Genomic DNA, 26,113 nt, shown 5'->3' on the forward strand with positions numbered 1-26,113 from the left:
CTTGTGAGGAACATTGCGAAGGAAAAATACATCATGAATTACCAAATTCTCACTCAATTGTTTTAACCTTTACAGTTTTTCCTAATCTTGATCTAGGTCTTCCAGAACCACTGTAAATCAAAAATTAAAAAACCAAAACCAAAACCAAAGTATTTCCATTCTGTTATTGTCTTTCATCTCCACTATAATTTACCTAGAGAAAAATTGCGAATTATGGTGTTTTGTGTGTAATGTTGTTTTGCTTAGTGGGAAGTAATTTGGGATTAATTACGGTCTATCACATCACATATATATCCCAACTATTTCTTCACTTTTTTGATCACTAATGCATAGTGAGCACAAGACTTTCACAAAGTTACTTTTTTTCATTTTTGCATCTTTTCCCAGGTTTCAATCAGTTTAAAAAATGTTCTTGCATTAGCTTGTGCTTCTCGGTATTAGGTTTTATTTGCAGTTGTGAAAATCTTGACAGCTTCAGATGCATGCTGTCAATAATAAGTGTTGCTACTATGTATTTTCTCAACACTCATACTTTTGTTATATTCATGTTTTTATATGCACAAAGCATTATATAGGTATTTGTAAAATGTCATGGCAACAGTAAATATTATCTAATATTGCACATGATGTACACAAATACGTCAAAGTTTTTTATTATTAAAAAATTACTGATGCTATATATGCCTCTAGCAGCAATATGTAGCTAAACAAAGATAAGTAGCTTGGATGCAATCTGAAGGGAATTGAGTAGTAAAACATCTTTTGTAAGCTACTTATATTGTTGCAGGGCATAGAAATAAAAGCATAAAATGTATCAGAACTTAGACTGTTTCAGTACCATGAAACCTAATTCTACACAATTTATCCTCTGAAGAGCTATGCTGGGACAGGCCAGATGACTGATTTTGTTAGCCATTTTTTCCTTGTTGTCTAAGAGACACAGGGCAGTATTTAGCAATCGAAGGAGCTTATGGAACATGTCTTCTGCTACATTTATGCCTATATCTTCCTGAGGTACTCTGAGCCAATGGAAGAGGTCTTGATATAATTTAGCAGCTTCCCAGATATACAAGAGCCTCTCGGCTACACTGAAGACTTGGCTAGATATATTCTATGCAGTCAGATGCTTCATTAGTGTATAATGCAAAAAAACCTAATCAGCCAATCAAATAACCAACGGAAAATCCCAAGGAAAAGATAATTTCCAGACTTTCCTGTAAAAAGCAGATGATGTTTGTAGGCTTGCTATGTTATCATCTTCACCAAATATTACGTGTCTGAGTGGAATTACAAGAGGGCTGCTCTCCAGAACCTGTGCCACGTCTCTGCAAATTTCACATTAGGGGAATTCTACCTCTAAAATGCATCTTGAATGTCCAGCTTCATTGCAAGCTTACTAAAGTATGCGTATTAATAGATATTCATTTTATATTTATCAGACACCTCATAAGAACAACATAAACACTGGATATCCTAAGGATACTTGGTGACAAATAGGATGGAGTACTGCAAAATAGCAATCAAGCACTAAGAACTGTAAGAATTCACAACCTCATGCTCTTAATTGCACCAGGTTCTTAGAAACTAGTCAAATTTTTATAGCTATCACTGTACACACAACATATGCGCCATACTTTAGCTTTCTTGTCCAAGTCAGGAAATGACCTCTTGCATATCTGATTGTTTTACTAATATTAGCTTTATTTTCAATTTGGTTTTTGCATGTTTGTGTCAGAGCAAGACATAAAAATTCCTAGAAATACTGTTATAAAATAGGGAGAACAGAATCCTTTGGGAAGAGATATAGTCAAAAATTTTCCTGTTAGGTCTGTCACTGCCTGAAAGAAAGTACATAAAGCCCATGTGTGTCTAGCAGCACTATAAGAAAGGAAGAAAGAGGAGGGAGAGAAAATTTGCTGTAATCCTGTCAAACCACACAAAACAGTGAACTGTTGTGTTAAACTGTGGACAGTGTGCTCAGTTGTAGGTTTGTGTACTATCAGTGTCATACGCATGTTGCCTGTGGAGTTAAAAGACAAACAATTTTTACAATGGATATTTTACAAGAATATACTGGACTACATATGGTGCAATTCCAGACCAGATATGTCACAGTGTGCAAAGAAGTTTTATGTCCATTGTGAATTTCACAAATCTGGGGATATTCTTCATGAAACTCTTGCTTAAAGAAGAGATGAAACCAGATCCAAGTTACAGGGTTCTTCTGCTGGTATACAATTATTCACAGCTACTGTAGTTCTCAGCACCACACCTGGCAGGAATATTGTGTATGGCTGATTTCTGGCTGACATTTCATTAAAATATTTTTTTCCAAACTTATCAGGCTATCTCTGCTTGATCTGGTGTAGAACACAGGTTGTTGTAGCTCCCAGACCCAGCTAAACTAACTATTATTAAACTAACTATTATTTCACCCAGCTAAGGTGAAATAATTTCATCATCAATCACCAAAATGGGGTGATTGCAACAAATTAGAACTATAGAACCACACTCTTACTTTTATTTCTATGATTTTTCACTCGATTTTCCTAATTATTTATTTTGCATCTGTCAGTATTGCATCATTACTTTTTTCTCTTCTGCTGATATTACAGTAATTTCACGAATACAAGCCGCACCATTTTGACTAAGATTTTACTCCCAAACCGGAAATGCGGTTAATACTCAGGAGCGGCTAATATATGAATAATTTTCTGACATTTACAACCTCAGAAGTGCCAGCCAGAGTACCGAGCCGAGCAGCGGCAAAGCTGGCATTTTGCGATTGTTACAAATAGTTACTCTGTTGCACCGCAGGTGCAGCCTGGCTCCCTGCAGGCAGCACAGGGGGCAGGGAGAGAGGAGGGAGGGCTCTCTCCTTCCCTCCTCTGCCGCAGCCCGGGGGAGAGACGGGGGGGCCCCGTGCCACCACTGCTGTGGCCCGGGAGGAAGGCAGGGGCCCCGCGCCGCCATTGCCGCGGCTCAGGGAGGCGGCGGGGTGCTCTGTCCCCACCCGCCGCCTCGGGGGCGGGGGTGGCTCCATCCCTGCCTGCCACCGCGGGACAGCGCCGGGCCATGGTGACCGAGCCCAGTGGCAGCGGTGGCTGGCCCCGAGTGGCCCCACCGAGTGGCAGCACCGGGCTCGGCCACGTGGCCCCGTCGGCAGCCCTGAGTGGGCCGAGCCTGCACAGTCCGAGCTGAGCCAGTAAACCCCGCCCTGCCGCCGTTCTGTTGCTAATTGGCAACTTTGTTGCACGCAGGTCCTCACTGCGAACAACAGAGCTGCTTATACTCAGGTGCGGCTTATTCATGGACAAAGGACGAAATATTTGCCCACACCCAGAGATGTGGCTTATACTCAGTGCTGCTTGTATTCGTGAAATTACTGTACCTCTTCAAACATCCCTTGATAACCTTTTCCTTTGAAGTGAATGGTCACTATTTTATCAATATTAAACAAAATAGCCAATGTATTGTAATTCTTTATTTGAACTGTCATCTTTATTTATAATATACTTTTTAAGGTGTTACAGAATAAAATTTCCGTATCTTTTGGGTGTTTTTCTCACACCCCATTTTGGAAAACAGTGATTTATTCTGGGTTTCAGAATAAGCTCAAGTGAGCATACTCAGTTTTTGAACCAGAAGGGTAACTTCATAGGGTGCATTGTGTTGTCATGGCAAACCAGAATTGTTGTACCTGCTTAAATCATAATTAAGATGGTACCATCTGAATAGTATTTCTTCAATTGCTATGTACCTTGAAGCAGGAATGAAAATATGTTTTTGGCTTTGTCTCTATTCTGTTGTGAATGTAAGCAATATTGATAATCTCTTGGTGAAGGAATAGAATATATCTTTAAACTGTCTTTTGATAGGTTCAGAACTAGAAAGAAAAAAACTATGTCTCCAAACATGCTGGATAGGTCAGTTAAGGTCCCTATGCTACTGACATTGCTATTCTTCCTCTTCTAATGGTTTTAATTGAAACATTTGAAGAGTACACACCCAAAGGGAGCTACTGGACCTATTTAAGTTGATGAAAAATCTGTGAGTTTTGGTAGAGCCTAGTTTTTCCTTCTGATGTGTGTCCTTAATGTACAAGTTTTGGAAATTTGAGTATGAGATGACTTAATTATGGCAAAGCTCAATAATATATGCAGACTATGTGTAGCTGCAGCATCAAAGCTATGAAAATTTAATGTAAGTAATCAACACACATTTATTTTTTGAGACAGAAGACTTGTTTTGGCTTTAGCCCAGGAAATCATTAATTGAGTACTTAATTTCATACATGTGACTCTTCTGTTGGCTTCAAAAAACTCCTATACTTAGACTTAAATGCACAATCCATATTCTTAGGATTTCAACTGTATGTCAACAGTCCTGCTCTTAGTGTTATGTGATTCTTCAATCATCTGTGAATGATCAATACCTGATACTTGTGTAACATTTTGGAACACTGCATGGGTTGCATATATTGGTGTATTTTGTGAATATTGAATAAAATTGATTTCCTCTTTTTTTTTTTTTTTTTTTTTTTTTTTTTTTGGTAGAGCTAATGAAAGATTTGTGCATACAAAAAAATCTAATAATAAGCAAAGTCCCTTTCCATGAACTTCTAATGCCAAGATTATCATAGCTGTATTCACTCTACTAGACACTAAACTTTAGTTATTTGGACGATGAAATGATGCACAGTGAAAGGGGATAATGTCAAACTTCCAAGTAAATGGTTTGGCATAAGGATTAGGGTGTCTGTTGGTGGATTAACTCTACAAAAGGTTTAAGATTTTAGCATTGAAAAATCAGAATGATGTAATCACGGTGAATGCTATCTTTCACTTACATTTCTTGAGTACAGCTTACCAAGATGCCACAATCCATTCAGTGAGAAATGTTTCTGCCCTGATGAAGATACAAACAACACCATATGCTGAAGGGAAAAATACAGATTTTATTTAACAGTCAATGTGAGGTACAAAGAAAGAAATAGAAAAGACAGAGTGGGGAGAAAGATATAAAGAAGAATATACTTGCAACCAGTGAATCCAGTAGCATCCCGTTGGTCTTTAATCACCCTGGGCTTCCTGGTGGTGGTGTTCCTAAGGTCTTTCAAAACTCTTCACTATTTATACATTTTAGCAAACAAAGGAATTAATGCTCATTGGCTACACTGTTCTCTTATTCTATTAGTCGCATGATTATATCACTTCTAATGATTGTTGAGTCCACATCCTTAGTTCTCTTCTTTTGAGTCGAGTTGGTGGGCTGTGAGTTGGTGCTCATGATCTTCCCCTGCAGGAATTACCTTACACCCATATGGAGATGATTTCAGCGCAGTTGCAGAGTTGGCTTTCCTTAAGCCCCCATAAATTATGCATTCTTTGTGGTCATTATCAGTGATAGATTCTTTTCCCCAAGCTTTGTTAACCTTCCCCATAAGACAGCACTCAGACAATGGCACCACCTTCATCTTATCTTAAGCTCCTGATGTGGTGGCTTAATTTACTGTCCAAGTTCTAGGTATCCACAGAGGCCTTTTCAGAGGGGTTTCAGTGATTGTGGATGCTATCCCTGCCATAGTTTGGGGTGAATTTTGTTTGGCTGGTGATAAGCGTATGAATAGCAACTTCTTTACACAGTTTACCACAATGTGAATTTTTTTCAGGATGCATTGGTATCCAGATCTCACCTCCACCAGCCTGGAGTTAGTGCCATCCTGTCGCTCCATGCTTATGGACATGCTTATGTCTCTCATCTCATGGCAAAGTCCATCTCCTTAACCCTGGCCTTAACAGCGTTTGAGACAGACAACTGTGCTGTTTAAGGCATTGCACTCGATACAGCCAAATGAAGTGCTGTTTGATTTCTTGTATTTTTAGGCTTCAGAGGGTTTTATCACAAAATACATGGAATTAGTACTCTTTCAAAGCCATTGGATTGGTTGTTGAATGCCTTTGCCTTATCAAGTTTAAGAATCCAGCTTAGCAATCTGATGGTGAACTGGGCTATAAATGTACAACTATATCTTCATGAAAGGTGTCTTCTCCCTCTCAAGATTCTTGTACTAGGTTTCTTTAATTGATGCTTTTATCCATGAATGTCAGTGAGATTATGGAGGAGGTTACAGGTCAATGAGAGAAAAGATAGGCACTTGGTTTGAAGTCATGATATCTAAGCGGACAACTATGCAGTTTGCTCCTAGGGTGTTTCTTTTTCATATATATCCTGCTGTGTTCAGCAGTTAATAACGAATGTCAATCTATGGGAAATCGTATATGTGATAGCCTATACTACTGAAGTGGTACAAGTTTTCTCTGACTTCACTTCTGAAATTTCTGGACAAAAGTGCATTTGTAATGCATGGATAGTCATTTCTAGGGTAATCCTTTGCATGTCTTACCATGTATTGACTCTGATGGGTTTCAGTTTCTGTTATTTACACATCACTGAAAAATACATTTTAACACAATGTTACAGGTTGATGCTAAGCAATAGGCAATTCATGGTAAATAAGCATGCAACCTTACGCCCAAATCCCTTTCACAGCAAAAATAACAGAAGGAAAAAAAAACCCACACCCATTAATAAAATTATAGTTCAGTCCAAGACATATTGCCCTTTTCTTTCAACTGAAGGTTTAACTACCAGGGAGAAAAAGAAGAAGTGGGCCTCTAAAATGTTATCTGGATTAATTCTATGAACAAAATTATGAAGATAAGTTAAATGGTGCAGTTTGTCAAAGAAAAATGACAAGAATGATTAAACATAAGTACCGCAATAAGTCTGTTCAGGTAGCCAGACTATTAAATATGGCTATTTTTTTTTTTAAATGGAACTTGCATAAAACCTATATAAGATTGATTCAAAGTTGTGTCGTAAAGAAAAATAGTAAAAACCAACATCAAGGAAAAATGAATGATAACTTAAAAATTATATGGGAGCTATGCTTGTTTGAAAATGAAATGTTGCAAAATGTGCAAAAATCCATCAGTCCTTTAAGAAGAAATAAAATACAGAGTGTTTTCCTTGGAAAATATAATACACAGCTGCCATAATTTCTAGCACATCATCTATCACAGGCATTTTTTTGGTAACATATCATGAAGATTTTAAATTAAAAACTCCATTAGGTTTCAACATAGTCTAGAAAATGGACAACTTTGTTAAATATTACCCTGAAAGTACCAAGGTACTGAGGGCTTGCAGCATTCGTAATATAACCATGGCTCCAAATGTTTTGTGTCATGCTGAACCAAAATTTGTATTGATAGAGTAGATGGCTTTATGTTTTGTTTGTACATTTTTATAGGAAGACAAACTTCTGAAAATGTTTATTTTAATGTAACCAAGTATTAAATTATTAAACCAATCTATATACCATACTATTTGAAAAAAGGAAGAAACAGCTATATTTCTTAAAAAGGTAATACTGCTACATTAGATTACTTGTGATATTTAATTCAATAAAGCAGTTTATGGGAAGAGTAGCCGCCATCTAATCTTAGTGTTGTTTCAGTGTGACAGGTGAATGCATGCAAAAGCCAAGCATTTAGGAATTTGAGTGAACAGTAAATAAGGTATATTTAACATACATCTGCTATTCTGTATTTAGAGGTTAGGTCTTTTCTTCTTTGGGGATGGTTTGAGAATATTTTGGGTGGTGTTTAAGCCTGTGGGATATAATTTCAATTTTTGTAAAATTTTTGGGAAGAGAATTTGTTGACATACACGTATCAGCACTTTTAGCAAGTTATTCTGAGTTTAGAGAAACTTTAAATGTTTGCTTGGGATTTGAAATTGTGATGATAATTTGAAACCACAAAGTTATTGCAGTATAAAGATAGTACCAGTTATTCTCTATACAGTTTTGTTGCTGCAATCTAGAAGAGTGGCTGTGCTTTTGTTGTTCGAAGAGAGATTCTGTTTTTCCCCAAAAAAGATACAGTATCTGGAAAATTTACAGAATATGACTGAAAGTTCATTGCTTTTATTCAGTCCTGAAAATGACAAAATGGTTGGAAAGTAAAAAGTGTCACAATAAAATGTGTTTGCCTGCTCTGAATCTGTAGTAGTATATATCCATGGTGATGACTCACCAGGACTGTTTTAAGACAGTGGGGGGAGATTTGAAATTATGTTTTGACTTCAGGAACTCTGAACCTCTACTATGGTTTTGAAAGATAAACTTCATTGTGCAGTAATTTGTAAGAGGATAGCTTCAGTAAATCTCTCTGAAAATATTTCTCAAGATATGACATTTTGCAACTTATGAAGTAATAACTAGAAAAAACGTAACAGCAAGAAAATAAAACCCACAAAACCCCAAACCAAACAGGAAACCTACATCTCACAAAAAAACCCCCACAAAAAACAAACAGAAAAAACCAAAACCCAAATCCAAAAAACCTAAAAACCTCACAAAAAACCACCATCAAAAAGTCTCTAAAGAAACTAGCTCTGTCACAATTCTGTGCTGTGAATGTGAGGATTTTAAATAGCAAGGGTTAAATAAAGATGAATGTCTGGCAGTATTGAAATAAAAAGGAGCTTGGATAGATAATTTAAAAAAACCCAAAACTCCAGGTCTTACTAATTAAAAAATAATTCTCAGGGATTGAGAATGTATTTTATTACTTTATAATTTTCTCATATGTTGTCCTTGGCATGTGTTCTGCTCACCTTGGAAGTGGAGCATGTGTTTGGTTTGAGGGTTTTTCCTATATTTTAAGGTACCTTCAGGCAAAGGCCAAGGAAATTTTTTGCAACTTTTTTTCTGTATCATGGTCTGTAGAACTTGATAGAGATGATGACTCATGGTTAGCATCTCAGAAATAAAATTTTGATTCTAAAATACTTTTTTCATTAACATTTATACTCTTTTGACATTCACTTTAGCTAACTGCATGGTTTTTTTACAATTGTACTTAATCTTCATTGCATTTAGTATTACTTAAAAATAGAATTCCCTCAAAAATTATTCCAATAAAAATATCTAGTGTACTTTACTATAGATTTACTTTGCAGTATGGAAGATATGTTTTGAAAAAATATTGGACCAAATTATCTGTTGGCTTAAATTGATAGTTTCATTTCCTTATTGTGTCCTAGTATTACACTCTCAGGGACAGTAGAATTATAGTGAAGAGAATCTTTGTAATTTTAATAGAGGTTATCAGATCTCTGATTTTGAGAATGGTAACCTGGTATCTATTAGCTATAAAAATTGTCTTTTGTTACCTCAGAACCAACTAATTTTCTGGTTCCAGATTTGTCATTTAAATGTGTAGGATTTTAAAGAATAAAAATTTCATTCAATCCCCTGATGCTGTTAGAAAAGTGATGAACAATTTGGGAGGTAGGTATTTCTGAATTACTTTTTTTATAAAATGATGACTAAAAGACAAGGCTGGCAAAGTGGCTGAGTAAAAAAATTATGAATTCTTATATTTCAAAGGGCTTTTAGAGGAATAAAAATTGTTGATGAATGAAATGTCTTCTTGTATTTGCAAAAAGTAACTAAAATAAAGCACCACTTCTTTTTAGCTAAGTAACCTGAAACAACTCACATTTATGGATGTGTCAGCAAACAAGTTCCATTCTATTCCAATTTGTGTACTCCGGATGTCTAATTTGCAGTGTTTGGACATCAGCAGCAACAGCCTCAAAGATCTCCCAGAAGACATAGACAGGTACTTTATGTTTTAATTAAATGACAGATATAGGAACTCTTAAATGAATTTAGAAAGTAATAAGCTTCCAAGGGATGCTGTTGATGGAAAATCACATTTGGATATGTATCAGGTATTTTTGCATGCAAATATTTTGTTATTATTGATGGACTGGGTCTGAGAACAAGAACTAATGTTACTAGCTCATTTATGGTAGTCAGTTAACAAAACATATTTTCTGCTACTTTCATAATAATTTGTTATTATATTTAGACATATTTTTTGGGAGGTTCACTAGATAAACTCTGCCCCAGTTCTAGCAAAGGGGACTCACCATATCGAATTGGCAGCATTAACTCTGATGGGGAGGAGGAAAAGGTGAACTAAAGCATATTTAAGTTACTCAAAGAGTCTGAAAAACTTTGTGAATAAAGAAGAAAAATATTGGTAAGACTCAAAAACCCCATTGAAAATTTTCCCCTTCTACTCTGAAGTATATATGAATATATGCACATATACTCACTCTCCCAGTTTAGACAACCACTTTGAATTAGTTTTTTAAAAAAATAATGCTGATCCTTAATGGGACTTGCTAGCCTGAGAAAGCACTTTTCTTATCCCTGAGCTTATCTATTCACTCTAGAGTGCTGCGGCAACTTGGTTTACAGAACTTTATCTAGTCTTCTGTGAAAAATTCCGAACATATTAATTAAATTTTATTTAAAAAATACTCAGAATTATTTATTTATCTGGCAATAGGAATCTCTGAGGCAGAAAAAACTTTGCAGGAAACCCATTCACTCCTAACTTTGGCAAGGCCTATTTTGCTGGGCAAAAAGACTTTTCTGGAACATCGTATAATCACAGATTATTCTGACAGCAGCTCTGTTCTTAACTTGTGTTAGTAATTCATAACAAACAACATAAACTTGTCATTTTTTTTTCTGGGGATCTGACCAGAGATTTAACTAACTTCAAAGAGTTTCTAAAAGGGTATTCTTTTAGGAAGGATATCCTCTCAACTTAAAAAACTTTTTTCCCTGTAACCTATATTCCTTTATCATCAAATTATTCCCTTTCTGCATTTAATCATCTCCATTTACTGAGTTGCTGGATTTAATGCTAGAATATCACAATCAGACTCCAAAAAATAAGGTTTTCTTGGTTTCACTTTGGGCTCATGTGCATACAGAGGACTAAAAAATGTCAGTTCAGTAAACTTATACTCTCATTCAGACTTATTATTTCAATGCCTGTGGTGTCAAGGAACCTCAGTGAATTAACATTGTCTGTAATACTGTTACAATAGTCTGTGACTAATAAAGATAAGCTGATAGTAAACTGAAGCCTTACTTAATATTTGTGCCTGAATTCAAACAAACCACATGGGCCTGATAAATGTAGCCTTCCAACAGTGTTTTAGGAATGGATCCTTCCAGTCAAATAAGACAAATTTGTTTCATCAATTTGCTATGCTTTTTGTCTTGCACCTAATAAATGCAAAACACGAATTTCTATTGCATTAGAAAAAGCCAGGAGAAATAAAAGTTTCTCCACAAAACACTCTCATTAAATTGATTTCATTGGGACAACTTGCAAGAGCCTTTTGATGAGGAGCTGGTCTTTCTCTTGCTCCCCACAGTATTAATTACTAGTGAAAAGCAATAGATGGAGATGTACTGCCTACCACAGACAAACCTAATTCATAGAAGCCAGCATATGGGCAAAGGTGTGAGCTGGCGGCCTCTGTTTTTCATTAGTTGCAGGATGCACATGGTGAGGCTTTATACCCTGTTCTGTCAACATTTTCTGCATGAAAGCACAGTAAATTTTGTAACCTTTTATCTTGAGCATGCTTCTGATTACTTGTCAGATATATGCTATTAGTACTGTAATGCTGAAATAGTACTGGAGATTTCCATTAAAGCTGATGAAATTTTGTGAAAGTAGTGTTTGGGTGACTTTTTCAGAAGACAAAGTTGTTGCATAAAATTGTTCCTATTATAGACAAGATTAAGTCAGTATTACTATTTTGGATAGATGTTCCTGTTTGAAATAAATATTTTACATCACCTCTACCTTTGACATCTTTACAGGTTGGATGAATTGCAGACACTTCTCCTACAGAAAAACAAGTTGACTTATCTTCCACGAGCTCTTGTCAATATGCCAAAGCTGAGTTTGCTAGTTGTCAGTGGTGATGACCTGGTTGAGATACCCACAGCCCTCTGTGAGTCAACTACAGGTTTAAAGTAAGTAAAAGTGAGAGATAAAGGAACATATTCTTAAGAAGATAATGTATAAGATATACCCAGGAGAAATCCTTTCACTAGCATCAGTTTCTACGAATTCTGACCTGATTTATATCAGAGTGGTAAAGGAGGCAAAAAGATTGGCAGTTACAAAGGATCTGCAGTTTCATGATTTTAATAATGATTTTCATAATTACCAGTTACCCACATTGTGCATCTATATGTCTAAACTGCTATTTCTGGGTAGACTGGGTCTACATAGTAGCTCCAACTCTGGAGTTGCAAAACCATGCTTCAGAGTGGGACCAGTAGCCTGGAAGCTGATACGCTCAGTGCTGACAAAAGCATCTTACTGGAAGAGAGAGGGATGGCTAGTAAAATGTTAAGTAAGGTCACATGAGTTTAGTAGTTCTTTGCTGTGAAATACCACCTTACTGCTGCATGCAGGGATAAGACTAAAAGATCTTTTCACCTGCAATTGCAGAGATACTGCATTTCTGCAGGCAACGTCCACATTTTTGATTATGGAACCATTTCCGACTCTGTACTGGGTCTGGCTCAGACTGGAGTTAGCTGTGAATAGAATTACTTTTCCTCTTTTAGAGCTATTCCTTGCACTAGTAGATAGAAAGTGCTGATAACACATTTAGCAATTGCTGAACAGCGATGGCACAGCATCAAGGCTGTTTCTCCAGCCCTCCCTTAAGAAAGCACTGTAGGCCGAGGGTGAGCTGGAGGTTGGGAGGGGGACACAGCCAGAACGGTTGACCCCAATGGTCCAAAGGGACATTTCATACCATGTTGTGACATGTTCGCATATAAAGTTAAAAGAAAGGAGATGGGTGGTGGATCATGTGTTAATTGAAGTTTTTGCCACCCAAAGAAACCAACTACATATACTGAGTCTCTGCTTCTCACTAAGTGGCTAGACTTTACCTGTTGACAAGTAATTTTTTTGCTTTGCTTTGCTCTGCTTTTCTTCTGTGCATAGGTTTTACTTTTCTCATTAAACTTATCTACAATTTTTTTCATCTACTATTCTCCCTTGTCTAGTTGAGGAGAGAGGCAGAGAGAGGTGCTTGGTGGGCACCTGGGCCAAACAAGTCAGCTGATCACAAACTCACAGCAATGCATCAGATTTTTAGAAGGATATGTGATTTGTTGGAATATTTGTTCTTCTGAAAGTAACAAATTTCAAATTTTTTTTCTCATTCTTGGAGTGAAAATCAGAGATTTTCAGAATACTACGCACTTATTTGCATATTATATAAGTTGTTTATGTAACCACATAGTTTTTTACCTACAAAGTATAGCTTTATGAAATTTGCAATTACTAAGTAATTCATGCCCTATCATGTTTTGTAAAAGACAAGTAATGTAATAACCAAAAAATGGAGGCATATATTGTCAGCTTAATGATTCTGGCAAAATGTCAGATTGCTAGGCAATATTGTTAGGATGGACTTTATATTGCTCTTTAACAAATAGGGAAATTACAGTGCAGTTGGCCAAAAGTTCTGTAATAAAGGCCTATACCTGTTATGGCAAAGAATGATTTATGTAGATGGATGGAAAAAAGATAAATTGCATCATTTTTATATGGAACGTGGATTATAGAGAAAGTTCTATTTGAAATCTGTATTTCTAATAATAGATGTATCCTATGCATTGCGCCACAATGCAAAATTGAGCTGATGGTCTTCACATTTCTGCTTCTGGCTCTGGTAGCAATTTCTAAAATGTCATTCATGGTGGCCAGAGTTGTTCGGGTGCCTGTACATATATCTGTGTGTTAATCTCTCTCTAGATTCGTAAGTCTCAAGGACAGTCCGGTTGAAACAATTGTATGTGAAGACACTGAAGAAATTGTAGAAAATGAACGTGAACGCGAGCAAGTTGAGAAAGAGTTTATGAAAGCATACATTGAAGACTTAAGGGAAAGGGGTATGTGTAAATGTGCACTGAGCTCCCTGCTGTCTTGGATATAAATGCAGGCATACATTGTGAGCATTCATTTTTAAGAGGACATGCAACATACCCTTAAACTCTAGTTGTCATTTATGGTTTAAATACAACTAACAGTGAAATGCGAAATCTGCTTTATTAAAAGTTTGGACCCTAATTAAGAACCTTGGTATTGAAAAAATGTATAAAAAATTAATTGTGTTTATATGTGCCTGAACCTTAATTTATTGATGATGTAAAATAATATTCTCATTCTCTAGATTTACTTCTCTTGGGGTTAGTATTAGTGATTGTGAATTCCTGAAGAAGTGCTTCTTCTCCTAAAAAAGAAGCACACTGTATATATGAAAGCCTCATTGCATTGGCAGAATATTCTTTGACAATATTATCTGCTTCAAGGTACTATGTATTTAACCACTGTACAATTGCAGTAAAATACCTGCTTTTATCTTTATGACATAGCACCTGAAACTTTACATTTTACTTCATGCTGCTATTCTGTCTTATATTTATCATCATTGGGAAATTCTCACTCTCTTGAGCCTGCTTTAATAAGATTTGTTAGGAAAAAGGGGAAAGTTTCCTGTGAGACAGAATAGCTCATAGGCTCATTTTAAGTCCTTTATAGTTTGTGTGTAGAAAGGACTTTTTGTGGAATGAATCTTACAGATTGCCACTCCTTGCACTGAATTTAAGTGGTTTATATAGTGGGCCTACAAAACCTGTTAAAAGAGAAATATAAATAAAGGCCACGGGGTGTGGCCTCCCAATACTTTTCATGTTCTCATGCTGGACTTCTGTTTGTTAACACCTATCAGCTGTGCATACAATGAGCATGAGCCAGCTTTATGATCTTTCGGGGCAAAGCAGCTCAGAGACACAATTTTCTTCCTTCCTAGACAGAACGTACCTCCCTGCTTTTTATGAAGAGTTTGGATCATGAATCACTTTTGTATTTCCTGCTTCTGAACTTTTGTGCTGTAGATAATGCCAATACCTGCTTTTGAAAAAGAGACTGTAGAAGGAATATCTTCTATAAAATATGAGCTAGCAGAATTTCTGAAGGATAGCACAGAGATCATTTGCAGAGTGCCTTTGAAACAAGACCAAACCAAGCTGTTTCTAGCTAAGGATCCCATTTATTTGTGCTGGATTACATAGCTAAAGTCTGAGATTTATTTCATTTTTCTCTTTTTGCAGAGTCTACTCCTTCCTACACTACAAAAGTAATGCTCAGTCTTCAGCTCTGAAGATTAAAAATCTCTGTATCTCTACTGAACATCTGAATAACTCTCTTTTTATCAACCTGAATAGTAAACACATGAAAATACAGATGGCCAGAATGACATCAAAATCATATTGAATTATTTATTTGTTTCTGTAGTCTTTTCAAGTAACTACAAGGAGCAGTAGAACCTTCATAAGATGCTGTTTCATATTTTTAGTCAACAAGTTTATTTTCAAGTTCACAGGAAGAGCCACTAAATTGCATGTAGACCTGCTGAAAGTAAATATTCACTGTAATTAAGTATACACAGGCACAGCTGAAGAATGAAGACATTGTATGATGTAATTGAAACAGTGAAACACAAAATGTGCTCTTAGGAAGAGATTTGATTTTATAAAAGGGGATCGACTGATTTAGAAAATGAATGTGATCTGTTGTTTTCTTAAGACCAAACACACCTTTAGGTATTTACAATATTCAAATGAGAAGACACCCATAGTTTGCATTTGCATTCTGCTCTGCAAGAAAATTGTCCTTGGAATTTTCAGTTTAGAGAAGTTTCAACAGCTTTACATATAGAAACAGTAGCAGCTCTCCTTTGTTTTTTCAAGCATATTTTAAGCTTTTATCTCTTTGCAAATTCAAGTACCAATGTGATTGAAGCAATCTTATAGTATAATAGCATACTGAATAAGATTTAAGGCACTAAGCAGTGCCAGCTAATGCTATCAGCAAAATGATGATACAGGTCTTATATGAATGGTTTCAGATCACAGGATTTTGTGGACATTTGTTGGAATTTTCCGAGTTGTGTAAGAAAGAGTTTGCTGGTAAAACATTATTTTACTTGTTATTTAATAATCTGTTTATATATAATTATTTAAGTGTATATGGAGTAGAGTTTCAGAAACCTAGTTTTACATGTATTTTTTGTTTAATAAAGCAATCTTTTTAATCTAAAAGACTTGAGACTTTGAGAATTGAGACTCAAATTAGGCTCAAATTATAGAATTTAAATGGTCCTAAACTTATGAGTGCAGTTAGGTGAGGCAATATTTACATCTTTGTTTTTTGTTATGGATGAGCTACTTTCAATTTTATGCAGTAGAATGTCACTTAAGCAGCCATATTTAAAAAGTAATGAAGAATATGCTCCTTGGGCTTCCATATAGAAAAATAAATTTAATTGTTTTCTTTTCTTTTTAGCATTCTATAATTCAAACTTTTAAAAGGAAAATAAATAAATAAATAATAAGTGTGTTATTTATTCCACTTACATTTTTCTGCAGTTATATTACTATCAAAATGAAACTCACTCAAATTGGTCTCTAGGTGTTAATGCAGATTTTAAGCAAGTTCTGATCTAAGGGGAAGTTTAAAAAAATAAGAAAAATTGACCTTGATCTGAAGCAGAACAATTGAAGAAAATTTTTTTGTTATTATGAAGATATTGAAATAGGAAAAAATACTGTCAAAGAGGTTTAGAAAAATTAGGCTATGTGAAACTATCCTACCATAGTTTCTGTTATTGAAATTATAAATTTAGTTGATTAAGTATTGATATGAATATAATAAACTTCTGTAAGACATCTGTTCTGATATTGCTTGAAATTCTATTTCTACAATTCTGTCATAGTCTAATGTGATCCACAGAAAACTATAGGAACAGAAATCACAAAAGCTGTGTTTATAGACTGTAGCTGTAACTACAAAAATCTAGAGATGCAAAACAAAAGTGCCAGTGCAAATTCTACTATCAGCAGTATTGAATATAGACAGAAAGTACATTAATAGAGAAATCGTATTAGTCCTTAGCATTGCTTCTAATTTTACTCAAAAGATTTTTGCTGTTCACAGATAAGAGTGCTACAGATAATTTGGGGATAGAAGCAAAAAATTAGCATAAATAAAATCCATGCATTTTTAAGTTCATTGAATAGCATTGTTCACAAGTCAATTTACTTGCCAATATTTATAAAAGCAAGATCACTGTCTAGAAGAAGGATTTTTTAATGCAACAGGCAAACATAAGGCAGAAGACTAAAACTTGAATTCATGTATCTGAATTAAAAACAAAAGGTCGGTTTCTCTGTAAAAGTAACCATGGGATGACTTATAAAACATGAATTCTTAATCATCAGTAATCTTTCAGTTAAGGTAAACACTTTCCTAAAAGAAATCTGTAACAATTAAGTCATGGAAAATGCAAGGTCAGTAGTATACAGGAGGTCCAAATAGTGTTCTCTAACTTGACTTCTGACATCTGTCAATCCAATTTTCATGGAAACACAAATTTATTCAATTATAAGGGACATACAAAGATCATCTATCCCAATCCCTCTCTCAAAGACAGGGACATCTTTCATTAGATGAGGTTTTTTAAAGCCCAATCCAAGCTGACCGCAAATATTTCCCACGATGGGGCACCCACAACATCCAGTGACTCACCAGTCTTGTCATAAAGAATTTCTTCCTTAGATCCAATTTAAAAGTAAATCTACCCTATTTCAATTTCTTACTGAAACTTACCCTTTGTCCTGTCTCTAAAAATCCTATTAAAAGCGTCTTTCTGCAACATTCTCTTAAGTCTATTTGTATTGAATAGCTCCTATAAGATTTCTTTTCTCCAGCCTGAACTCTATCAGTCTTTCCTTGGAGGAGAGGGGTTTCAGTGATTTTTGTGGCCCTCCTCTGGATCTGCTCTAGCAGGGCTCTATCTTTCTTGTGCTAAGAGTGATGCAATACTTCAGGTAGAGTCACAGGAGAGCAGAGCAGAGACTCTCCTCCCTCGACCTGCTAGCCTTGCTCCTTTTGTTGCAGCATAGGGCTGGTTTTCTGGGCTGCAAGAACACATAACTAGCTCATGGGTTCTATTTTATATTCATTATTATCTCCAAGTCCTCCACAGGCCTGAGAGCTTTTAATCCTAGCTCTTGTAGAACATTACTTCCTCAAATGTTATCCAGAGATAAGACTTTTTTTGTCACCATTGTTAACAGAATATTTTAAGTATCTTTGTTTAAGGGGAAGATGTACAATTGTCTCCATTACACCTAAGACATGCAGTAGGTAATGCCAGCTGCCAGCTGTTACTGAAATACCTAATTTCACTATAATTCCATTTGAGTCATACTTCTATGTCCTTTACAGGAAATTATACTTCTATGTCCTTTACATATTTCTCATATGATGTTAAATATAACTTTATTAGAATCCTCCAGTGTAATAAAAAATATGTATATCAAAAGGCACCTAATTTTGAATTAGATCTAATTGTATTGCTTTTCTACCACACCTATTTTGCTAACAATTATAATTAAAAATATTATCTCTCACTAGAAAACAACACTACCAAAGAGAAAGAATTCTGTTATTGGCATGTTTGATACTTTTTCAATTTTTGAAAGTGAAGAATTTTATGAATGACAGCAATTTGGTTTAGAATGGCAATTTATGTTACTTAAAAGCTTCTGATGTCAGATACTTAGATACCTTAAGGAAAATAATGTGTTTTTTCTTCTGTACTGCATTTTCTACAACTGCTAAACACTACACCTACAAGAACTCAATACCTTGTTCTACTTCACAAGTTGCTGCTATTTCAAAGCAGCAAGACTGGGGAATTGAAATGTGTCTTCTAGAATACTCATGCATTCAGTGTGCAAAAGTAAATCAGAAAATCACATTTCATTTTGTTCCTTTTCCTTATTCTGCATTGTGACCTTGTTTCTAAGGATAGCATATTATAAACCAGGAAGACAAACTTATAAGGATAGCAAATAACCTCATATTTAATTAGTGAATGCCTAGGAATAACAGCGTCTTGCATCAGATATTGGCTTAATTTACAGTTAACACTGTACAATATATTTTTTTTCCCCTTTGAGCATTTATGAAACATCAGAACTGATTTACTGTGTTTACTTTCTGCAAAGAATGTACCAAGCAAAATTAAAAATGGAATGGCCATCTCTTGATGATAGGTTTATAGGCTCTAGGTCCTGGTTTGTGGACGATTTCATGGAATCATAGAATGACCTGGGTTGGAAAAGACCTTGTAGATCACCTAGCTTCACCTCCCCTGGCCATGGATAGTGACAAATTCCACTTGACCTGGTTGCTCAAAGCCCTGTCCAACCTGCCACTGAACACTTTTGGGAATCCACAGCTTCTCTGTTCTGGTGACTCATCATGCTCTGAGTAAAGAATTTCTTCTAATGTTTAATTTAAATCAAATATAAATTTTAAAATGGCTCCCCATTTGACCTAAAACTATCAGATTGAAAAAAAAAAAAAAAAAAAAAAAAAAAAAGGGTAACTCTCCCTCTTTTTTAAAGTCCTGTTAAGGTAGTGCAAGTCTGCTGTAAGATCTCACCAAAATCTTCTGCTCTCGGTGCACAACTCCATCTGTCTCAGCCTGTCTTCATAGAGGACAAACCCTCTGCTTGTGTTTATGGCCCTCCCAACAGATGCCCATCTTTGTTGCTCTCAAGACCCCAGAGCTGGATGCAGCACTCCATGTGGGGTCTCACAAGGACTGGGCAGAGGGAGAAAATCACCTCCTGCAGCATGTAGGACATACTGCTTTTGATGCTGCTCGGGACACCGCTGGTTTTTCAAGGCTGTGAGTTCACATTATTTACTCATGTCCAGGATTTCATTCACAGCAACTCCCAAGTGCCTCATCAGGACTGCTCTCAATGACTTCTCCATCTGTGTTCATGTCTGGGATTGCCGTGATCCGGGTACATCACCTTGCACTTGGCCCTGTTGAATCTCCTGAGGTTCTCATGGGCACGCTTCTCAAGATTGTCCAGGTCCTCTTGGATGGTATCTCATTCTTTAGGTGTGTCAACAGTACTGCTCAATTTTCTTTGGTCTGCAAACTTGCTGAGGAAAAACTTGACCTCACTGTCTGTGTAAATGAGACATATTGAAGAGCACTGGTCCCAACACAGAGCACTGAGGATCATCACTTGTCCTCAGCTCCACCTGCACATTGACTTCAATTCCCTGGATGTGTCTGGCCGACCAACTCCTTAAAAACCAAACAGTCCACCTTTCAAATCCCAGTCCAATTTGAAGACAATTTGTCTTCATTTTAGAGACACAGATGCCGTGTGGAACAATGTCAGAGGCCATAGAGAAGTCTAGATAGATGATATTGGTCAGTCTGTGCTTGCAACTGTTGCAGTCACTCCACCACACAAGGCCACAGTTTGGTCAGGCAAAATTTGTGCTTAGTGTTGTGGTTATAGGAAAAAAGGAGTATAGTTTCTAGGACTGCTTAATTCCATACCATTCACATTCTTTCGGCCTTGGTTCATCTGCGGCCAGAAGCAGAAGGGTTATCACCTTTAGTTGGGCTTGAGGTAGAGGGTGTGGAGTTTTCCAGATCAGCCCAGTGCATCCAAACCCTCTCTGCTAATGGAAATCCCTGTGCTGTCTGCCTCTGATCACTTCCTATCTTTTATGTGCCCTAAAACATTTTCTAGGAGGATCTGCTGCATGATCTTCCCAGGCACAGAAGTGAGACTCCCCAGTCTGCTGTTCTCTGTCTTCTTTTCTTCCCTTTCTAAAAATCAGTGATGTTTCCTTTTGTTCAAGCATTGGAGACTTCATCTGCTCACTATGACTCTTCAAATGTGACGGAGAAGTGCTTGGCAACATCACCACTCAGGACCCTGGAACCATGTCATCAGGTCCTGTACACATGAGGTTATTCAGCTTCATCAAGTGTTCTCAAGCTTGCTCTTCATTGACAGTGGAAGTGAGCTCACTCACTCAGGAACTTGAGAGACATGAGATGTCTGGTGGTTGGTGAAGACTGAAGCAAAGAGATTTTTGAGTATTCCATCCTTCTCCATATCTGTTTATACTAGATTACTCTTCTCATCTAGCAGAGATGGGAGTATACTCTCCTTGGAATTTATTTTCTGACCTACGTACATATACCCCCTTCTGGGCTGGAAATCTCTCTTCACCTTTTGGGAGAATCCTTCCCTAACTCCTTGGTGATGATTTGCTGGTATTTTTTGCTGCTTCCCTGTTCCTCTCTGACACTTGGAAATATACCCCTTTCCCATCCCAAGTACGATTTAAAAGCTCTGCCAGGAAGTCCAGCCCTTTTCCTTCCCAGAACATGCTCACCTCACCTAGTCAGCTGAGGCCCATTTACTGTCAACTGTTTCTCAGGGATGCACCCTAGGTCACAGAAGCCAAAAGCCCGAGCCTGGCACCAGTCATGCAGTCAACCATTCTCTTGGTCCATTTATCTTCTTTATGGGTTCCCAGTCTCCAGATAGGAGTATAGAGGAGAACACTGCTCATGGTTCTGATCCCTTCAACACCTTTCTGAAGGATGTGAAGTCCCTTTTGATACTTTGCAAACTCCTTGTTGCAGCCTAATTCTGTGTGGAAGAGTAGGAGTGCATGGTAGTCCTCTGGTTTTACCAGGTGTGACAGTCTCTTTGTGGCATTGCGAATGTGAGCCTCCAGTAGACAGCAAACCTCTCTAGAGAGGTCCAGATGGCAAATGGGCACTTCAGCAACTCTCAGTAAGAAGTCAACAATTGCTAACAACATTCATGCTTTTCTGGTGTGACTTCTTCTGCGCAGATTAGCTCCTGCTCCATAATGAACAGGAGGAGGTTGGAAAATAAGGGGTTTTCCCCTGATTTTGAGACCTCATTTGAACTGGTCCTAACAAATAGAACTGCAACTCAGCATAACTCTGGTTCTGTACTTCTAGAGTAACTACTAGTTCAGGAAGAGTCTTCTCTCTTTTCAATAGCTGAATCTGCTGCTTGGGCTGATTCCAGCTGTGACTACATTCTTGACTACAGCTTGCTCTCTTCTTCACTTCACTGGTCCATTAACAGCCATAGTATTGCTGAGTGTAAATAGGCGATTTGCATGGTGTTTTCATTATCTGATGACTGTCATTAATAAGAAAGGATCATTATTGTCTCTTACTGCTCCCTGGAATTTTCTGCTTTCTTGTTACCAACTGCAAGAGAACTACTCAAGGTTCAGCAAAATCTTAATATACTAAGACGCTTTTTATATCTAAAATGAAATTTTATGTGAAGTACAGTAATTTCACGAATACAAGCCGCACCAATTTGACCAAAATTTTGGTGGAAACCCGGAAGTGCGGCTAATATTCCGGGGCGGCTAATCTATTAACAAAATTCTAAAAGCTGCCAACACGGAAGTGAGAGCCCGCGGCAGCCCCAAGCCAAGCTGGAGCCCGGCCGGCCCCGGCTGAGGTGGGAAAGCCTGGCAGAGGCGGGGCCAGCAGTGTCGGGGGCGGGCGGCAGAGCCTGAGCCAGCAGGGCGGGGGAGCCCGGGAGAACTGGGGCTAGCAGCGCAGGGGAGCATGGCAGAAGCAGGAAGGCCGGCGGGTGGGGCTGCCTGGCAGCGGGGGAAGCCCAGCATAATCGGGGCCAGCAGCGTGGGGGAGCCCGGCGGTGCGGGGGCCTGCAGTGCCGGCCAGGGCGAGGAAACGCGGCGGCGGTGCAGACGGGAGGGGGCGGCCGGCGAGCCTGGTGGCGGCGGCGGCAGCCCTGCCGGCGGGGCGAGCGAAAGCGGCGCTCGCGAAAGCGCCGCCGCGAGCCGCGAACCGCGAGCCGCGAACCGCGAGCCGCGAGCCGCGAGCCGCGAGCCGCGAAAGCGCCGCCGCGAACCGCGAGCCGCGAGCCGCGAACCGCGAGCCGCGAGCCGCGAGCCGCGAACCGCGAGCCGCGAGCCGCGAGCCGCGAACCGCGAACCGCGAGCCGCGAGCCGCGAGCCGCGAGCCGCGAGCCGCGAACCGCGAGCCGCGAGCCACGAACCGCGAGCCGCGAGCCGCGAGCCGCGAACCGCGAACCGCGAACCGCGAGCCGCGAGCCGCGAAAGCGCCGCCGCGAACCGCGAGCCGCGAACCGCGAGCCGCGAACCGCGAGCCGCGAGCCGCGAGCCGCGAACCGCGAGCCGCGAGCCGCGAACCGCGAGCCGCGAACCGCGAGCCGCGAGCCGCGAAAGCGCCGCCGCGAACCGCGAGCCGCGAGCCGCGAGCCGCGAACCGCGAGCCGCGAGCCGCGAACCGCGAGCCGCGAGCCGCGAGCCGCGAACCGCGAGCCGCGAGCCGCGAACCGCGAGCCGCGAGCCGCGAACCGCGAGCCGCGAGCCGCGAGCCGCGAACCGCGAACCGCGAGCCGCGAGCCGCGAGCCGCGAAAGCGCCGCCGCGAACCGCGAGCCGCGAACCGCGAGCCGCGAACCGCGAGCCGCGAACCGCGAGCCGCGAGCCGCGAACCGCGAGCCGCGAGCCGCGAACCGCGAGCCGCGAACCGCGAGCCGCGAGCCGCGAAAGCGCCGCCGCGAACCGCGAGCCGCGAACCGCGAGCCGCGAGCCGCGAAAGCGCCGCCGCGAACCGCGAGCCGCGAACCGCGAGCCGCGAAAGCGCCGCCGCGAACCGCGAGCCGCGAGCCGCGAGCCGCGAGCCGCGAGCCGCGAGCCGCGAAAGCGCCGCCGCGAACCGCGAGCCGCGAACTGCGAGCCGCGAACCGCGAGCCGCGAACCGCGAGCCGCGAAAGCGCCGCCGCGAGCCGCGAGCCGCGAACCGCGAGCCGCGAGCCGCGAGCCGCGAGCCGCGAAAGCGCCGCCGCGAACCGCGAGCCGCGAGCCGCGAAAGCGCCGCCGCGAGCCGCGAAAGCGCCGCGGGGCGGGCGCGGCGCGGGGCGGGCGCGGCGCTCGCGAGGCGCGGCGCGGGGCGAGCGAAAGCGGCAGCGGGGCGGACGGCGAGCCCGGCAGCGGCAGCCCTGCCAGCCGGGCGAGCGAACGCGGCAGCGGGGCGGTGCTGACGGGAGAGGGGGGCCAGCGAGCCCGGCGGCGGCGGCAGCACCACCCGGCCAGCCCCGCCGAGCCGTGGCGCTGAGCTGGGCCACCCGGCCCCGTCGGCAACCATGAGCGGGCCGAGCCTGCCTGGCCCCGCCCCGAGCCAGTAAAGCCCGCTATGCCGCGATCCTCTTACTAATTGGCCAATTTGTGAAAGCTGCGCACGGATTCTCGCGACGAACGAAAGTGCGGCTAATATTCGGGGTGCGGCTTATCTATTGACAAAGACAGCAACATTGTCGAGGCACCGGGGGTGCGGCTTATAATCCGTGCGGCTTGTATTCGTGAAACTACTGTATATTGCCTTGGCTATGTTCAGAGTTTCTATTCTTCGTTAGTCTTTTCCTAAAATCAACAGTAATATTTATAAAGTACAGTAATTTCACGATTATAAGCCACACTGAGTATAAGCCACACTTTCGGGTGCCAGCAGCTTTACATTCCTTGTCCATACATAAAATGCACCTGATTATAAGCCGCACATTACAATACAGAGTGTGATAAAAGGTATCTATTCTGGTGGGGGAAGTGATCCTTATCTCAACGGCAGATATTCTGCTAATGGGCCATCCATTGAAACCAGGTGGGGCATTGTTCTTTATCTTTTCACAACCCATCCTTCCTCCAGTGAGTCATTTTCTGCTAATGGCCCATTGAGTCCCACTGTGGGACTGATAAAATTGCTTCATCCCATTGGAAGTTGCTCCAGCCAGGGGGAAGAGCCCATTTCTTACCAAGATAAAAACAGAGGTTTTGGGACACTAAGGGAGCCTCTTTCTCCACTGGACTCCAGAGGAAAACTGAATTTCTCCACATCACCACTGGACCTCCAGAGGGAAACTGCACCTTCTACAGGAGCACTGCTCCAACTGAATCACATCTGTCACTGCAGGCCGACTGCAACCACCATTTAATGGGACTGCTCCCAACACCCTGCCTGATGGGGTGTCAGGTTGTACTCTGACTTTGTCAGGGTTTGGAGTTTGTTTCTTTGTAGTACTGTATTTCTATTTTAATTTCCCTAGTAAAGAGTTGTTATTCCTAATTCCCATATCTTTGCCTGAAAGCCCCTTGATTTCAAAATTCTAATAATTTGGAGGGAGGGGGTTTACATTCTCCATTTCAAAGAGAAGTTCCTGCCTTTCTCAGCAGACACCTGTCCTCCAAACTAAAACAGCAACTTTTCATTCTTTGTCCGTATATAAGCTGCACCTGATTATAAGTTGCACTTTGGGTTCGGACCAAAATTTTGTTCAAAATGGTGTGGCTTATAATCATGAAATTACTGTAATTAAATTAGCTGCCAAATCCTGGTGAATAGATCTATAAAGAAAAATATCAACTTAGAGAACTGAAAATACATTTTAGTCTATAGAAGAGCAATATTTGAGTTCAAATTTAAGTATACAACATTGCATTTTCTTTTTCATTGGTTACATAGATTCAGACAATTTGAAGCACAGGCAGCCTTTGAGCCTGTGTATTGTGTAATGACAAAATAATACATTTGCAAAAACCAATTTGTTATACTGTAGGGCTCTAAGTTGATAAAATATTATTCAGTGTTTTGTTTTTATCCTGTGTTTGCTGATTTCAAAACTGTAATGATCTGTCACTAGTGGTAACTATACAACTTTCTGTCAAGATAAATATTTGAAAATAAGTTGATCCCAAGCTTGTGGTGCTGCCCTGGCCCCAGATAAGTAGGGCAGGTGATTTGTTTGCTCTGAAGGCATTAAGAGAAGGTCTGTTCAGTGGTCACATATTGGCAACTTCAGGAACCCCTACTGACACACTTGATGCAACCAAGCAACTAAAGGAGATAAAGCTTTTAATTAAAAAAAAAAAAAAAAAAAAAAAAAAAAAGGAAATATGGTTTTGTTTTTAGATTTTAAATAGGTCCATATTGCCAGATTTACTTTCTCTATATCTAAGAAAGCTGTCTGTCAAAGAACATGTTGACATAATATGGTACCTGTGATTCAGGAATGAAAGTTTAAAGAAAGCAACAGTATTTTAATTGCATGGAAATGAAATTGCATTGATCTTTGTCGACACCTTGATATGGATAACAAATATATATCTGCTTCAATAATTATGCCCTAAATCTGTTAG

General features: G+C 39.8%; 1 protein-coding gene across 1 annotated transcript in view; it reads left to right on the forward strand.

The window, feature by feature from the left end:
* The window catches only part of LRRC2 (leucine rich repeat containing 2), a 71,975-nt gene extending 56,036 nt beyond the window's left edge, over nt 1-15,939 (forward strand). Inside the window, exons 5-8 of the mRNA XM_033085922.1 lie at nt 9,550-9,695; nt 11,771-11,926; nt 13,734-13,870; nt 15,092-15,939. Coding sequence (XP_032941813.1) covers nt 9,550-9,695; nt 11,771-11,926; nt 13,734-13,870; nt 15,092-15,141 — 489 coding nt within the window. The 3' untranslated portion in view covers nt 15,142-15,939. The remainder of the gene's footprint in view (nt 1-9,549; nt 9,696-11,770; nt 11,927-13,733; nt 13,871-15,091) is intronic.
* Nucleotides 15,940-26,113: the final 10,174 nt, after the last annotated feature.

The sequence above is a fragment of the Catharus ustulatus genome, chromosome Z (assembly GCF_009819885.2).
Source record: "Catharus ustulatus isolate bCatUst1 chromosome Z, bCatUst1.pri.v2, whole genome shotgun sequence".
NCBI lineage: Eukaryota > Metazoa > Chordata > Aves > Passeriformes > Turdidae > Catharus > Catharus ustulatus.